This window comes from Chelonia mydas, chromosome 5, assembly GCF_015237465.2.
Source record: "Chelonia mydas isolate rCheMyd1 chromosome 5, rCheMyd1.pri.v2, whole genome shotgun sequence".
NCBI lineage: Eukaryota > Metazoa > Chordata > Testudines > Cheloniidae > Chelonia > Chelonia mydas.
The window spans coordinates 28,761,032-28,777,803 of NC_051245.2; the positions used below are offsets into that span (position 1 = coordinate 28,761,032).

A 16,772-nucleotide genomic window follows, 5' to 3' on the forward strand; every position below is an offset into this window, starting at 1 on the left:
TACTAAGAGCAAGGTTTGCCTAATGCAACTCACTGCAGTGCAAGTTTAGCTTGTAACTTCACTTCCGGGAGGGGCAATGTAGTTAACTTCATATATTCTGTCTATGTATGCATCCACACTTCTGTATACATCACACAGAAGCAGCACTCTCCACACAAACACACACACACATAGTAGAAACCACAGACTCAACATGACACAGCCCTTCTCCCCCCGCCCCCCGCCCGCAGCTGTTATTTTCTCTATTTAAATTATAAACTCTTTGTCTAATTATGTGTCTGTAAAAGCAGAATGAATTAAAGCCTCTCAACTCTTCTGAGACATACTGGATGCAAGGGTTCATTTTACAGAGTATTTCTGAAATGTTAAAAACACACAAAACAGGTTTCCATTTCTTGTGTGTTCAGAAAGCACCTACCACACAGTGGGACTTCCATAAATAAATAATAATGGGGAAATTAAGACAGAGATCTGGACACTGGATAAATTACTTCACAGAGGAAGTCACATCAGGAAATCTGACCCAAATTATAGTGGCATGGTAGGACCACTACAGCTAACTAAGGTTGTGTCACAACTCCTGTTTAAAGATGGACAGTTCTAAGTCCTCTAAAATCAACATGCTTAGTTAGATTCCTCTGAAAGTTGGTGTGCCTCAGTAGGGTGAAGGGTAGTGTTAGACACACAAATTTGGGGTCATTTGAAACTGCCAGGGTTGCAGAGATATAAATCCTGAAAAAATAACCATTTTTCAAAAAGTTTCTGGGTTGGTGTTTGGTTTTTGTTCTTTTTTGCATGCAGAGCCAGAGATCAAACTATTGATGCGATGTGGCTCAAAAATGGTCTCAAGTTGTTGAGTTTTACCAAGGCAGTGCAGGACCCCCACTAAATCTTTGGGGGACCCAAACTGAGAATGGTATTTAAGACAAAATGGCTTCCATTCCTACCATTTTATATGCTTCAAACTTGACTCTGCTTTAATGCTCTAAAAGCCAAACAGTAAATCAGACTGGTGTGTCTCATGGGGTAGCGTTCATGATCCAAAATTTAACTGAGGGGTTCTTAAGTTACAGTCCTGTCCCTTCCCCTCCTGTTCCCCCTCCTCCCAAATGGTCTCTTTCCATTGCCTTGTACTGTTAAACTGAGAGGTATTAATGACTGGATGAAACCTCAGATCTCATTGAGATCGATGGCTGTGAAGTCGCCCTTCAATTAACAAAGAAAAGATCATGACAACCCCCCACCTAAGACAAATGGAGCTTTGGACTGAGTGACTGGTGGTTGCTACAATTTGTGAGTGATGAATGGCAATTTTATTTGGGGGAATGTAATCAAAGCATTTGGAGAGAAAAAACAGACATGAAAATGCTTTCTGGGAGGGATATAAAGGGTGGAAGAGTGCAGGAATAGCGGTAGAGGAGTTATGGGAAAGGGGAGAGGAGTTGGGGGCTTAGGTGAGGGAAGCATTGCACTCCCCAGCTCTGCCAGTGCACCCCAACTACCTTACACCCCCAGCTCTACTGGAGCACCCCAACACTGCACCCTAACTCCCCTACACTCCTCAGCTCTGCCAATGCACCAAACCCTGCACGGCCACCAATTCACTGAGAGCTCTGTGGGATAGGGAATATCTCTTACTTTAGTGGCACAGCAGCACCACTATAGTTAAGGTTGCATCCCTGTAAATCCTCTGAAATTGATATGCTTAGTCAGATTCCTCTGAAATTTGGTGTGCCTCAGAGGAGTTGGTTTGCCTCAGGAGGTGCAGAGTAGGGCTAGTGACCCAAATGGGGGTGGTCATTGGAGCTAAGGGTTATGGACATATAAGCCCTGAAGAAAAGAAAAAGCCATTTTTTTTCAACAAAAGTTTCTAGGAGTTTTGTTTTGTTCTTTTGCACAGAACTAGAGATCAAACGATTCATGTGATGTGGGAAAAAATGGCCTGAGTGCCTCAAAGTTTTACAAAAGGTAGTTGGGGGACCCAAATTGGGATAGGTATTTAGGAACATGTTCACTTCTACTCTTGCACAGATGTGTCGTCTGGAAAGATTCCGGGGGAGTGGTTACTTTGTGCTCTCAGGGCAAATGAATATGGTGTGTCCAAAGACACCTAGTGCAAAGATTTGGAATGGACAGCACAGGTACCCTGGCTGCTGAGGGCAAAGAAATCCGCATGCTGTAAGGGTTGCCAACAGGTGGATTCTGGGCAATTCCTGGATCACAAGGTTGCAGAAGTTTGCAGGACAGCAAGCAGTACGCCATGACATGGGGATTGCTGGCTACAGGCCAATCTGCGTGGAGAGAGGTGGCCTGCATTGGCATCATGTTTGAGGATGGGGTGATTCATTAGGCGAAAATTATCTGGGCCTTAAATCTGGTGTGCACCCCATACAATGTATGAGAGCTGATTTGGAGGGTGTAAGAGATTTTTATCCAGGAGTTGTGACAGTTTTTTCTGATTTGACTGAGCATCTGTATAATTGCTACAAAGTCAATATGAAAGCTGTTAAGTGCTCGAAGCACATTAGCTGGGAAAGTGGAGGGTTCGTGGTTGACCAGAAAATGTACACAGTATGGCACAAACATTACAAGCTCTAACACTTCACTGTTTCTCAGAGACAGGGTTCATCGACTAGACACAAGCTACTGCCAACTCCAGGGAAACAGAGGGAAGACAACATGAGCAATCACCTCCGAGCCTCTTTGTCCATCAGTATTGTTAGATGGAATCCTGTGGATAAGAATGAACTGGTTGTAGAAGGAGGTGAAGAGCTTGTACATTTCAGCAACAGTGTGGGTTGGCAAAGTCAAGGTATGTTTTAACAACCATGTAATGGGGTAGTGCTGGGAGAGCACAGAGACAAGCCTGCATAGGCAACATTAACTGTGTCTTTCCTGGTTTTCAGAAGTTTGAGTTTTGCTCAGCTTAACAACATTCTACCACAGGTCAACATACCACCAAGCAACAGTAACTCTGTGTTAACAGTTTTTTGCCACTGACTTTTAACTTCAGGTCCCATGCATCCATAGAAGTTACATGGCAGATAAAATAGGAAAAGTAAAATCTATTTTAGTAAACATAATGTAATGCATATTACTAATGTTTTCATTCCACTATAATTAGTTATTTGTTAAGAGCTGACAGTGTTTCTGGTGCTGTACAAAGTACAGTTGTAAACACAGTCCTAGACCAAAGAAGCTTGGAATCTAAATTAGAATGCAACATAGTCACAGATGTCTTATCTACCTTGGCTCTCAGCAACAGTAATTAAAGCCTGTAATAAATACTTTCCCATTACATTCAATAACCCTTTCCCACTTCTGTAGCATTTTTGTCTATTCCATTCAGTCCCAAGCCTGCTGTTATAACAAGCAGGTCAAATCTTTACCACAATGTCACAGTTCAACATACTAGAGCAAGTTTACCTCCAAAATCAAAGGGATTCCTTCAGAAAGCACACAAATGATGGAGTGCAGTGCGGGTAACAGGTTATCATGCTTTTAAGCAGACAGTTTGAATCAGTGGTAATCTGACAGTATGCCGCCAATCTCTTTTTAGAAGATCATCTCAGGGGATTAGGAAGTTTAAGTAGTAACCTAGAAGTCTTCTATTGTACTATTTATAGTGAAATATTATTGAATTTCCAGAGCCCAAAATTATGGCCTTGAAAATAAGATAATGTATATTTAAGAGCCACCAATAGAAACAAATGTTGTCAAGAAAAAAAATGGTTTTGTGATGTTGGACATCGGGCCACATTTCTCCATGGTATAACTGATGATTTCAGTGGAGTTATAACAGGAATGAATTTGGCCCACTGAGAAGGCACAGAGATATCAAGGAGACCTTGATCCTGTGACTTGTTTTAACTAAAATTATTTTTTCCATTTTTCCACCATATGAATCATGATGACAGTCATTTTAGGCCTAGGTCTGCAGCCCTGATTTTAAGTAGTTCCTTACTTCACAAGTAGAACCACTGAAATTAATTGTTGAAATGAACGGAACTCCTCAAACTGAGTAAGGATAGCAGAAACAGACCCTTTATGAAACTGGCTTTATGAAAAGAAGAAATTGAACTGGCTGTATGTTTTTTTTAAACCTTCATATAGTATTTATGAGTATATCCCTGCCATATAATTCTACAGAATCATTCCAGAAACAGACCCTTTATGAAACTGGCTTTATGAAAAGAAGAAATTGAACTGGCTGTATGTTTTTTTTAAACCTTCATATAGTATTTATGAGTATATCCCTGCCATATAATTCTACAGAATCATTCCAAAACCTATAAAAAGATTAGACTCAATTAAAATTCTATAGAGTTTTTAAGAGTAGCTGCAATTACAGAAGGATGACAGTGCTCTAGGAGGATAGTTGCTTGGTGTTCTGTGTTAACAAGGGCTTCAGTTCTGCAGACTCTTCACCTACTGAGAATCCAGGCATGGGTGGGCTAAAGGCCTCTACCGCCAGCCTAAAGGGATGAGCTACCGGACCCAGATCCCAAGTAATTCTGGGGCACAATTAAGGAAAAACAGGGATGGGAGTGAGGGTCTGCGGACACTTCAGGGCAAAAGTACCTTTACTCACATGAGTAAATATTTACACTGTTGCTTAAATGATTACAGGATTATAGCCCTGGTGTCTCCCAAACAGTTCAAAGGAACAGACAATGTACTACTTTTAATATACCTACTCATTCACAAGAGTTTTCTAATCTAATTGCTTGGCTGGCTGAAATGTCTAACTTTCTCCATCTTTATATCAGTGAATAGTGGTCAGCAGTCTCATTAGTTGGAAGAGATCCCTCTTGTTTCAGTGAAAGGATGTTTTCAAGGTTTTATGTGGCTAAATAGTGACCTACTTTGAAAATTAGCTGTCCTCTGTTGATAGCCTTTTCCTTAGGATTTCAAGAAGCATTTTTATGCCAATGGCCTGTGGTACTATTAGGAAAAAAATATTAAAAGTAGGCATGGCTTACTATTAATACTGAAGTCAAAACAAGCCAGTGCATGTGTAATAATTGTTTTCAATTTTCATCTTCCTCAGATGTAACATGCACCATAGGTGGAGGATCACAAGCCTAAAATTCATCCTGAATGCAAGTCTTTCAACATGCAGTAATTCAAATTTGATCAATTATATCATTGTCCTGAACAGACACAACCCTTTTAAATAAAGTACATAGAGTTACACACTCATGCCCTACAGAAAAAGGCTGGGGAAATGTTTTATGATCTTGGCAAGGAGTGTTATGGGATTACTGCTGCATTCTTCCTTCAGGGATAGTGGCTGTTTGTAGCCCTACAGAATGGGACGGAGACACAGCCTTCAAACCATTCAGAGCCCAAGAATCTGCAGCAACATGGATTTCTGGGCATTCCTAAGGAAAGCATGCCCCATCACACTGCTCTCTAGGGGCCCTATCTGACTCCCATTAGTGTCAGTGGAAAGCCTAGTTTCAATGGGAGCGGAATATGGTCCTGGGTTCCCACTGACAGCCAAGCTCTTTCCAGGATTCCAACCAGCAGAAGTTGCAAAGGAGAGTTAGAATCATAGAACTGGAAGGAACCTCGAGAGGTCATCTAATCCAGGCCCCTGCACTCAAGGCAGGACTAAGTATTATCTAGACCATCGCTGACCAGCGTTTGTCCAACCTGCTCTTAAAAATCCCCAATGATGGAGATTCCATAACGTCCCCAGGCAATTTATTCTAGTGCTTAACCATTCTGACAGTTAGGAACCGCCCTTGCTGCAATTTAAGCCCATTGCTTCTTGTCCTATCCTCAGAGGTTAAGAAGGATAATTTTTCTCCCTCCTCCTTGAAACAACCTTTTATGTACTTGAAAACTGTTATGTCCCGTCTCAGTCTTCTTTTCTCCAGACTAAACAAACCCAATTTTTTCAATCTTCCCTCATAAAGAGTGGGGTCCTGTTTTCTAGACCTTTAATCATTTTTGTTGTTCCTCTGGACTTTCTCCAATTTGTCCACATCTTTCCTGAAATGTGGCACCCAGAACTGGACACAATACTCCAGTTGAAGCCTAATCAGCGTGGAGTAGAGCGGAAGAATTACTTCTTGTGTCTTGTTTACAATACTCCTGCTAATACATCCCAGAATAATGTTTGTTTTTTTTGCAATAGTGTTACACTGTTCACTCATATTTAGCTTGTGATCCACTATGACCCCCAGATCCCTTTCCACAGTACTCCTTCCTAGGCAGTCATTTCCCATTTTGTATGTGTGCAATTGATTCCTTCCTAACTGGAGTGGCGAATCATGGCCAGCGGGAGCTGCGATCGGTCGAACCTGCGGACACGGCAGGTAAACAAACTGGCCTGACTCGCCAGGGGGCTTACGCTGGTGGGCCGTGCGCCAAAGGTTGCCGATCCCTGATCTAAATCATTGATGAAGATACTGAACGGAACCGGACCCAGAACCGATCCTTGTGGGACCCCACTCGTTATGCCATTCCAGCATGACTGTGAACCACTGATAACTACTCTCTGGGAAGAACTTTCCAACCAGTTATGCACCCAACTGATAGTTGCTCCATCTAGGTTGTATTTCCCTAGTTTGTTTATGAGAAGGTCATGCGAGACGGTTAACTTTGCTTGGAGCACAGTTAACTCCTGACTAGAATGACCGTGGGGATGGAGGGGGCATGGAACAAAATGGCTGCTCCTCAGTTCCACCCCTCAGCAAAAAAAAAAAAAAAAAAAATATTCAGCTATATCATGATGATCTGCTCATTTGGGAATTGCAAGTGCAGAAGCATATGATAGAGCTACCCCTCTCCTCACCTTTAAATCGTTTCAGGCTTCTTTTCCCTTCCTTTGCTTCATCCCATGGAAACTGGCATTTGGCCCACAGAGCCAAATTCTACCTCAATTCCTCCTATTTGAATCAATCTAAACCAAATCTATGAAGTTGCACAGGTGTAACTGAGGGTATGATCTGGTCCAAACAACATATGAAAGTAACATTAAGTGTTGGATTTCAACCTAACAAGTATAGACATTTACACATGGACCCAATCTCTAGCCTCAAAAACATATCACCTTTCATTAAAATCAAAGATAATAATATGTAAAGTTAATAAAATGTCAGTCTGGAGGCATCTCTCAAAGAAGAGAAAGGAAGAGGAGTGGGATGAGAGGGCAATGGAGAGAAGCACAACAGGATTAAACAGGAGGGTGGAAAGATGGAAGATATTTGCAAAGGTTCCATCAAGAGCCAAGAGACCTTTATCAGAAGCAGGAAGCTTTCTGATGAGACAGAAGTGCAATGGACTTTGTCAAATTACCATAAACTACACAGTGTCTCCTAAAAATTTACGAATTCTCATACTGCTAAAAAGGAACAGCAGTATTCTGAAATTACCTACATCAGAATAAATGTAAAAATGTGAAGACAGATACTAACAGGTGTTTTGTTGTGAAGAAAAGTACTTTCAGTTTACAACGTCACGCTTTCAACAATCTCACTCAAATCTGGCAATGATAAAGGCTAAAAGTGTTTTAAATGATGAATGGATCAGCATTATCTTATCATTTAGTTACACTGTCAATAAAGCAGCAGATTAAAAGAAACTTTGTTAATGTTTAAGCTCCACTTGTAAAGTTAGAGGAAAGAAAGTTAAAGAGTAAAAGCCTGGATCTGGTCTTTCACACTATCAAGTTGCACCCAGCTTCATTTTGTATTTTAACTCAAGGAAGCATCCAACTTCATTTTGTAGTTTCACTCAGATGCTTGATTTTTTAAAAATGGCTAAAATTTTGTTAAATGAGAACTCAAGTGTTATACATTAATATTCTGAACTTTTTATAACAGGAAATCTTCCTGGAAGAGGACAGTCACTTTTCAAACAGCTTTTTATTTTTTATTTATTTTTAATATGCTAATGCCTGCACTGGTGCAGAAAATACTTAGAATGACATTCTGTTCTTAACTCACATTAATTCCCTCTGGTAAAATAATGTTAAGAACCCACCTGCAGGGGAAAGAACCTTTCAAGTCTTCTTTTCTACCTACGCTCCTGTGTTCCCTCACTGCCCCCAACCAACAAGATGTGAGGTTCCTGATTCATCATCATCCTTCCCCTGGAAGATGTGGATAGGGTCCCACAAACATCCTTTCTGAGGAAATGATCCATAAGAACCACCAATATTAATCCAGTTCTACTGAAACAATGTGATATTTTGTCATTGCCTTGATGTGAATGCAGAATATAGAACAAACAAAGTAAGTACAAGACTGCAGAAATGATAGCACACTGGCATTACTTTGTTTGCTTGACATTACAAGCGACACTGTGCCAAAAAGAGGTGTGGGGGGTGGGACACGGAGAGAAATGGTAAAACAAGGGATTTGAGAAACAAACCTACACTACAGTAATGACCTGTAAACACAGCGCATTGTGCTGTGATCACAGATTTCACAAGAAAAGAAAGTTTAGGTCAAGTCAGTAAGTCATGGGAAAAGTCCCAGGAAAAAGCATAAATGCTACAAGAAGACGTATTTATGATTTCACATTCTTCCCTCTAAGTCAATAACAAAACATTGTTCTTCGGAGTTACTATGTTGCTGACAGTGCCATTTTATCAGATGAGTTATTAAACAAAAGTTAACACCACTTTTGGTTACTAACCATCCTGTGAGACATTGCAAAGGAGATGGGGTGTTAGCCCCAATGGGCTGGGCAAATTCAAAGATAAGTAAATATACTCTGCACATCTGCATCCTCCCTGTAGTTTCACTCTCTATCCTAACAGTATTGCCGTGCACTGATAAATAGCTATTATGTTCCACCCCAGAAGTAGATGCACTTCAGTGGGTGAAATTTAGGGTGACCAGACTGCAAGTGTGAAAAATCAGGATGGGAGTGGGGGGGTAATAGGAGCCTATATAAGAAAGACCCAAAAATCGGGACATCTGGTCACCCTAGTGAAATTATTTCTATATACAAAGATTGTTAAGTGCTCTGGAAATCATGATCAAAGAGTTCTAAAAATACATAAGATAAATTGTGTGAAGGCTGAGAGATAATATCCATACTCAGGAGTCATTCTCTCCTCCCACTTACATGAATTTCTTAACTGTTAAGCGTTTTTTTTTTTTTTAGAAGACACATGATCATGAAGGGTGTCTACTTTGCCATAAGAGACCCACAGCATGACTGCAGATGGCCTGGTCAGCTGGCTCGGGCTTGCGGGGCTCAGGTTGTGGGACTACAAAACTGCAGTGTTAATGTTTGGGCTTGGGCTGGAACCCACCTCTGTACACTGTGAGGGGGAGGTCTCATTGCCCGGGCTTCAGCCCCAGCCCAAAAGTTAATACTGCAATTTTTAGACCCATAGCCCAAGACCAAGTCAGCTGTCCTGGCCTCTGAGACTTGGTGCTGCGGGTTTCTATTGCAGTGTAGACATACCGCAAAACTCACTGAGGAGGATCCCTTCTGCAGTCTTTTGTTGTAACAAAGTTACTATGTGAGTACTAAACGGAGTGTTCAAAAATTCCCTATGACTTAAAAAAAGAAGTAGAGTTGAAATCATGGCTTTTAAAACAGTTTAGCTGAAATATGTATAACCAGGTTTTGTGGTGGCATTCAGCAGAATGACTAACTCACCATATGCCACAGCAGTGACAACAGCTCTCTACGACAAAGCTTGGAAGTCTACTGTACTTCTATAGTCATGTCCAAATAACTGTTCCAAAAATAGCTTAATAAGCAGCCATGGGAATTTGTCCAAATCAAAACAAGATCTTGGCAGCTCAAAGCACATGCACCTTACATCATCCTTTTGGGATAATTTTGGCCATAGAATGTCAAGTCACAAGGATGGCTCTCCCAAGGGAAAATATAACCTCATTTCCAATGCAAGACTTATCCCAGCTCTGTTAAAATATAATTTATGTAAGCAGGTTTATTAATTCTTTATATATAATATTCCAAGGGTGTAGGAACACCTACCCTGCATTGTTACTGACTGCAGTTATCCCTTTCACTCCAGTCTTCAGTAAGCCTCCTATGAGGTTCTCTGGAATTCCACACAATCCAAAACCTATGCAAAACAAACACAAACAAAGAACGTAACAAGCATTCTAGAGGGAACAATTTCATCATAAGAAATAAATCTGTGCAGCAGATGATAAAAACCACACACATTCTGCAACGAAGAGAATAATCTGGTTATAGATAAATAAGCAGCTCAACACTTGGAGAAAATGTTTCTCAGAATAAGGAACAGGACTTTAATCACACTATTCCCATTACTATGAATGTTGGTTTGGGAGGGTACAATCTCTTTTCCCTTCAGTCCATCCAAAAGTCATCTTCCCTTCCCATTATGTTGGCTATATTTGTCTCCATACTGGATCTCTGCTGTAGCTTCCCTACTTCTGCAATATTAAGTTTAAAGCTTCTCCCCTTCAGTTTCACACAACCCATAGTTTGCCTCCACCCACACCTCTTCCTTCTTTCCCTCTGATATACTCCCCCTACTTCAATCCAGTCCAGCTTCAGTCCTGAAGATGGTCTAATTCTAATCTCTGCTACCAATCTGTATAACTAGAGTAACTGCGATCAGAGTTCTCTTTTTCTGTATTCTCATCTTTGTGTCTACCTTTTATGCAGCCCCATAGGCTTGGGGCAGCCCCTCTTTTGCCTTAAAAACCCCACCAGCAACTTGTAAAAACCCAGGTACTCCATAAAACATTTCAGCTAAGAAGAACACATGCTCTTCTGTATTTGCTAGATGGCAACTGCCCATCATTGTGTTTGGACACTTGTATATTTGTATTGGACCCACATGTTTTTTTATTGTAAACTCTGCAAGACAAAAATTTTGTTTTTTGTTTGGAACAAAAACTGTAATACTTCCTGATGTAAATAAAAAAATTTCTGCACTAAGTGTGTATTTCCCTGCAGCCTTACTGTTATGAATTTGTGGTAACTATCAAGATAACCCATATGCTACATTTTTTAAAATGTGATTACCTGATATCTTTAAAAAAAAATCTAGCTTTCTGTTTACAAAATATATTGAGATTTCACAGCAAAAGTTACATATTTTTAACTTCTGAATAGGACACATACAGGACACTTTTATAATGTAGATATAAAGTGTTACCAATTGGCCAGTAAAAGGAAACTGTAGCACAAATATAACCTAGATCAGTCATAAGTAACATTTTCAACCTTTGCAGCATTTTTCCATTAGGGAATTTCAGGGTTTTTGTGGGTGTGTGCATGTGTGTGGGTAAAAAAATTTCCTAAGCACCTTAGCGGCTCAGGCCTGGTCTACATTACAAAGTTAGGTTGATGCAAGACGCCTTGCGTCAATCTAGTTGTACATATGTCTACTTTTAAATGTGTCTCCCACTGATGTGAGTGCCCCATTACAGCAACACAGTAATACCAGCTCCCTAAGCAGCACTGAGCCATAGTCGACATACCGAGGTTGCCTCAGCATGAGCATAAACACTGGTTACTTATGTCGACTCCAACAGTCCTCCAGCAGCTGTCCCACAATGCATGACACTGACTGCTTTGGTCACAATTTTAACTCCACCACCCAGAGATTGCAGAGACAGGAAGGTCTGCCTCCCCTTTAAAGCCACACAAATTTTGTAAATGTCTTTTCCTGTCTTGCTCGGTGAGCACACCTAGCAGCTCTCCATTGCGGATTTCAACTGCCCAGTTGACCATACTATCTACACACTCCAGGTGTGCTCCTGCTTGGAGAAGACAGGAAATACTGGCTCTCCTGGGTCTGTGGGAAAAGGCTATGCAAGCACAGCTATTGCCCAGCCGTAGAAATATGGACATCTACAGGCAGATCACACAGGGGATGTGGGACACGAGGTACAACAGGGATCAGCAACAGACATGACAAACCCGTGGGAAAAAAAGCGAAAAGTGGGCTTGTTTTTGGCTTATTTGGCTTGTGAGTTGCCTGTTGGCTAATTTTTGGCTTGTGGCTTTTTGCTTTGGGGGGCGGGGATCAGCTCCCAGCAAGCAGGGGTAAGGGGGAGAGAGAGAGAGAGAGTCAGGGTTGCACAGCGGGCCCACCACAGTCCCAGACTGCACGCTGGGGGGTGGGGGGGAAATCTAGTCAACTAGAGTGTTGCGGGTTCTTAGGGCTGAGCTTGTTTTGGCCTTGTTTTGAAACGGGATTAGCTTGATTTGGGGTTTATTGTGAAAGTCGGGGTGCTTATTTACTGCATGAAAGGTGGCAACTGTGATCAGCAACAGTGCTGATTGAAAGCAAAGAACTGTGTCAGGCTTATCAGAAGACCAACAGTCAATCCAGTGCTGAGCTGCAGACCTGCCTCTTTTGCAAAGAGCTGCATGCCATACTTGGCAGAGACCTCACCACCACCCGCTGTACACCATTGTGGATACTTCCAAGGAGCCCAAACCACAGGCCCCTGACACGAACAGCAAGGAGGAGGAGGATGGGGGACATGTGCTGTAGATGGACTCCCCAGTTGCACGCCAGGACCTGTTTGAGATTCCACTACAGTTCAGTCAGTCCCAGCAGTCAAGTACGGGTGAGCCTGTTGCAGGGGAAGGAACCTTGGGTAAACATGTAATGGTATTTCTCATTACAATGACATACTGATGGCACCCCCAATTTAACAGGATACTGATACCAACTTTTCATTAATTGACTCATACTAGAAGAGGTAGTGGTACAATAAAGAGAGGTAGTATAGTTATCTGCTTTTCACTCCCCTGTACAGTTTTGGGTGAGGAGGCATGCAGAACAGTTTATGAACACAGGGATGTCCCTTGAATGCTCCTGAGCTGTCTCCATGAAACTTTCATGGAGATACTCTGCAGTCCTCTCCTGAAGATTTCTAGGGATAGCAGCCTTATTTCTTCCTCTGTGGTAGGACACTTTTCCATGCCAGTCAGCAATAAACATTGGCAGGCACCTTTGCAGTACACAGGCTAGCAGCAGCATACAGGCCTGGGCAGCTTTGGGACACCAACAGCAGTGGTGTTTTCTGTGCCTTTATTACCCTGAGGCATGAGATACAAGCTAAAAACCACCACCTGTGAAAACAGTGCCAGTATTCATTGCCATTACCCTTATCATAGTTCCATGCAACCAAGAAATTCCCTCCTCGTTTCCCTCACCTTTGAGGGCCATGGCTGGTGCTGTGAGTGGCACTGTGCACAATTACTCTGAAGCAGAAGTGCAAATAAGCACGTCCTGTTTAAAACTTTAGGGGAGCAAGGGAAGGAAGGTCTGAACCTTAACTTTCCATTGTGACTATATGGACAAAGGCAGCTGTGTGTGTTTTAATCTGCAGCTTCTGCCTTTGCGGCATTGTGGAGTGTTCCCCCCTGCCCCCACCCCCGATACACACGCCAAATGTCTGAGCCAGATAAGGAGGGGAAAAAAAGACAATTCAGGACAATATGTTCAATGAGATCCTGCAAGCCAGTGCTGCACCAGACCATAAGCAAAGGACATGTAGGGTGAACAGTGCAGACAGCCTGGAGAAGGAAAGAGCAGACAGGAGAAAGGCCCAGGAGTCCCAGCAGGAAAAAGAGAGGGAAGTGCACTAGGACATAATGGAGCTTCTCCAGCAGCAAATACAGATTCTGCAGACTCTTGTGAGTCTACAGGATTAATATCACAGGCTTGCCTCCCTTTGCAGTCCACAGACAACTCCATTACAGCACTTCCCTATACCACCCCCTCAACATATCACATGGCATCAGGGGCTGCATCTCAACCCCTACCACTCCACCCGGGGACATTATGGACAACCACAGCTACACATACACTGACCTGTGAATGCCACACTTGCTGCACGGGTAGGTAAAATAGATGTGAATGTTCTTTCCCTTTAAGTTCTGTTGCATTAATTTATTGAGTTTTAAATTAATTTGATTTTAAGCTGCAGATTTTTCTTTGTACAGACTTTGTTACTGAATAAAATTTTATTATTATTTGGGAATTAATTCATCTTTATTCTGAAAGTACCTACATACTTGTTACTGTGCAGTGTGACAAACTCATGGGATCTGTGACAGTGCAATCATCAAATATACAGGAAGCACCACAGAATTAACAGGTGCATTGGGAGTGTTATATTCATAGATGTGTGCCAAGCACCCACAATTCCTAACAGGCCCCGAAACAACCAGGCCAGGGAGAGAGCACAGTCCACCACAATGCGTTACTGTGATTTAACTGTTTAGAGTGCTCTTTCAAATCCTCCCTGAGCCAGATAGCTCTGTGCTGAGCTCTTCTTATAGCTCTTGTGTCTGGCTGTTCAAACTCAGCAGATGGTCACTCCACCCCCGCCCCGGCAGCAACTTTTCCCCCTTTGCTTCACATATATTATGCAGGACACAGCAGGCAGCTTTAACTATTGGGATATTTCCCACCACCATTGAAATCCATTCTTGTGAGTAAAAACCAGCATCCCTTCCATCTACCAAAGGTACATTCAACTGTCATTCTGCACCTGCTGAGCCTGTAATTGAATCTTTCCTTGGTGTGGTCCAGGTGGCCAGCGTATAGCGTCATAAGCATGGGGAGCCAGGATAGGCTGCATTCCCTAGGGTCACTATTGGCATTTCAACATCACCAACTGTAATCCACCTATCGGGAAAATAAGTCCTTGGTTGCAGTTTTCTGAACAGTCTTGTGTTCTTAGAGATGCAAACATCATTCACCTTTCCTGACCAGTCAATATTGATGTTGGTGAAGCATCCTGGTGATCCACCAATGCTTCCATAACCATAGAAAAGTATCCCTTTCTGTTGATGTTCTCAGTGGCAAGGTGGTCTGGTGCCAAATAGGGAGATGCATGCTGCCTCTTGCTCTACCGCAGTTTGGGAACCCTATTGCTGCAAACCATTCATTATGTCCTGCATGTTGTTAAGAGTCAGAGCCCTCCATAGCAGGAGACAATTAACCAGGCATGCTGCATAAAACAGCCCCCACCCCCAGTGGATTTTTTCAACTCCAAAATGATTTCTCTCTGACCAATAGCAATCCGGCATTGCAAGTTTCCACAGTGTGATCAACACTCGCTTCTCCACTGTCGATGCAGCTCTCATTTTGGTGTCCCTGTGCTAGAGTGAGCTCAGCATACAGATCCAGGAATGTGGCCTTGCACATCTGAAAGTTCTGCAGCCACTGCTGGTCATCCCAAGCCAGCATTACGATGTGATCCCACCAGTTAGTGCTCATTTCTTGGGCCCAGGAGTGGCACACCACCATCTGCAGTTGTTATGTGAATGCCACCAACAGCCTTCAATTGGTTTGCACTATGTCCCACAGCAATCTGTCCTCCAAGGAATTGTCATCTTCCCCTCTACCCATTTGGTTCTTCTTCCGGCTCTACAAATACTGGAGAATTGCGCGTCCTTTGTTTGCAACTCTTCTGACAGCTGACAGAAGTGTGGAGATTGCAGAGTTTTGCACTGAGATGGCAGAAAGCAAGGAGGGCCACGCAGGTTCATAAATTTTTAAAAAGGCGTGAAAATTAAGGGACAGATGTCATTACAGGATGGAGAGTGGCGCGCTGGGAAGCTGACCCCATGCTCCCAGTCATTCCTGTGCAACTCACTTCTGCCCTACCAGGCATTGCCAAAACTTCATGAAAGACAGTGTGTGGAGGGTGACGGGCTGCACAGTGGGATACCTACCCATGATGCACCACACTGCGCATGACACAAGCACTCCTGGAAAATACGTGCAGCGCCAATGCAAGGAGCCAAGTGTGCATGCGTACAAGCAATGTTCTAATTGCAGTGGCTTTATGCCAACGTAACTTGCATCAACCAAAGTTTGTAATGTAGACATGGCCTTTGGCGCTCAAGTCCCAAGTTACCCATATTCATTAAGCACAATATAAGTAGGGGGCCACACTCTTTGGTGCTTCTTTAGACCAAATTCATTGCACAAATCAGGGGCTCCTTGCATTCCTCCATTCCACGCACAAGCTCCCTGTGTGCCACCCTCCCAACCCCTTCTATTTCAGAGACTTCCTGCAGCCTTCCTAATGACAAAGACTTTGTGTGCACCCCCATTTTTCCATTACCCCCATTCCTCCCAAACCAGGCTCCCCCAATCTCTCCATCTGCCAGCAATTCTGTGTGCCCCCATTCTCCCTCTGTCAGGGTTCCCCATTCCCCTTTGCTATGAGTTCTCTGTTCCTCTCCACTCCCCCATGCCATGTGTGTGTGCCTGCATTCCCACCTTCCACCCCATGCCAGAGGCTCCGTTTGCCCATTCTCCCTGCCATGTCCGGGGCAGTCATCACCCATTTCCCCCCCCCCACTCTTAGCATTTCTCTTCTTTCTGTCTCAGAGATAAATCAACATATTTAGCTCTATTGGGAGGGTGGGCAGAGATGAAATAGGGTATTAAATTGGTGCCATCAATCAATTCATTGATATGCAGACAACTGCAGAGGTGCTTGAAGATGTGAGCTAAACAGATGGCAAGAGGTCTGCGTTCCCCAGCTCCCAATTTTTTCCATCTTCCACTTTTCACCAAAATCTATATTAAATTTTACCAAACTGCAAATTTTTGTCTCACCATTTAAAGAGATACTAGCAACCTGAAAAGGCGACCCACCTGAAAACATTCCACATCGAAGTAACATCCAAGATTTTTGTTACTGACAGTTAGAGGGGGAATTTTCTCTGTCTCTCCCCCTTTTTTTTTTCTGCTAAGACTCAGTCAGTTTTTTCCTTACTGAAAAGGCCCCTGTAATCATCAATAGGACAGTAGG

At 42.8% G+C, this 16,772-nt stretch overlaps 1 protein-coding gene across 1 annotated transcript in view; it reads right to left on the bottom strand.

Moving 5' to 3' along the window:
* The window catches only part of OXCT1 (3-oxoacid CoA-transferase 1), a 125,434-nt gene that overhangs the window by 106,032 nt on the left and 2,630 nt on the right, over positions 1-16,772 (bottom strand). Inside the window, exon 3 of the mRNA XM_037902729.2 lies at positions 9,976-10,066. Coding sequence (XP_037758657.1) covers positions 9,976-10,066 — 91 coding nt within the window. The remainder of the gene's footprint in view (positions 1-9,975; positions 10,067-16,772) is intronic.